Source organism: Lupinus angustifolius, unplaced genomic scaffold, assembly GCF_001865875.1.
Source record: "Lupinus angustifolius cultivar Tanjil unplaced genomic scaffold, LupAngTanjil_v1.0 Scaffold_5_63, whole genome shotgun sequence".
Lineage (NCBI taxonomy): Eukaryota > Viridiplantae > Streptophyta > Magnoliopsida > Fabales > Fabaceae > Lupinus > Lupinus angustifolius.
This window is the reverse complement of record NW_017717277.1, coordinates 1-1,183: the sequence shown is the minus strand read 5'-3', so window position 1 is coordinate 1,183 and position 1,183 is coordinate 1. Positions and strand designations below refer to the sequence as shown.

Here is a 1,183-nt window from a genome sequence, read left to right as displayed (position 1 = left end):
GGGGGGTGAGTTTAGGCCATTTACTTCCTTTTTAACCTCATTAGGCATAAACCACAGACTCTCTTGCCCTCATACACATCATCAACAAGGCACTGTTGAAAGGAAACATAGACATATAGTTGAAACTGGCCTAACCCTACTAGCTCATGCTAGTCTACCTTTAAATCTCTGGGAATATGCCTTCACCACTGCTGTTTTCTTAATCAACAGACTTCCTTCTCCTACCTTACATAATAAATCCCCTTTCTTTCTATTGAATGACAAAGTGCCTGATTACAGTAGTCTGAGAGTATTTGGGTGTGCTTGTTTTCCCTTACTAAGACTCTACAACACTCACAAAATGCAGTATAGGTCCACTGAGTGCACCTTTTTAGGGTACTCCTCTGCTCACAAAGGTTATAAATGCATGTCCAAGGAAGGGAGGTTATATGTCTCTAAGGATGTCACCTTTAATGAAAATGCCTTTCCATTCCAAAAGTCAAGTTCTACATACCAATCTTCTCCCATTTCCTCCAACCCTGCTTCTATTCCCTCTAACATTACTGGTTCCTTTTCTAGTTCCCCTCCTCTCTGTCCTAGTGGAACACACAACACTAGTGGTCAATCCTCAAGTATGTCTAGTCTCCTATCAATGACCAAATACCAGATATGGCTTCCCCTGGTTCAGATAACTCCCTGCCTAATTCTCCCACATATGAGTCAAATTCCTCAATACCCTTACAAAGTACAACTTCTTCATCCCATCCATTACCTACTGTTCCCTCTTCCACTCACCCTATGGTTACTAGGTCAAAGTCAGGCATACATAAATCTGTTTTACCTAGTCTAGCCAGTTTGTTTCTTGCCCATACAGAACCTTCTACTGCAAAAGAAGCTCTTCTTAGTCCTGTTTGGAAAAATTCCATGCAAGAAGAATATGATGCTCTACTCAAGTTAGGAACTTGGTCCTTAGTTCCTCTTCCTCCTCATAAGAAGGCAATTGGGTGTAAGTGGGTTTTCAGAGTAAAAGAGAACCCTGATGGCTCAGTAAATAGATTTAAAGCCAGGTTGGTTGCAAAAGGGTATCATCAGCAACCAGGGATTGATTACATTGAAACTTTTTCCCCTGTAATTAAACCTGTTACTATCAGAATTGTGCTCACTTTGGCAGTCACCTATGGTTGGGCTATACAGCAACTAGACA

The 1,183-nt window shown here is 41.3% G+C and overlaps 1 protein-coding gene across 1 annotated transcript; it reads left to right on the top strand.

The window, feature by feature from the left end:
* Nucleotides 1-648: 648 nt before the first annotated feature.
* Nucleotides 649-1,159, top strand: LOC109337312 (uncharacterized mitochondrial protein AtMg00820-like; the record flags this gene model as incomplete). The annotated part of the gene is made up of 1 exon (XM_019574260.1): nt 649-1,159. A coding segment is annotated over exon 1 (511 nt), but the record flags the coding sequence as incomplete, so codon positions are not given.
* Between the last annotated feature and the right edge of the window lie 24 nt (nt 1,160-1,183).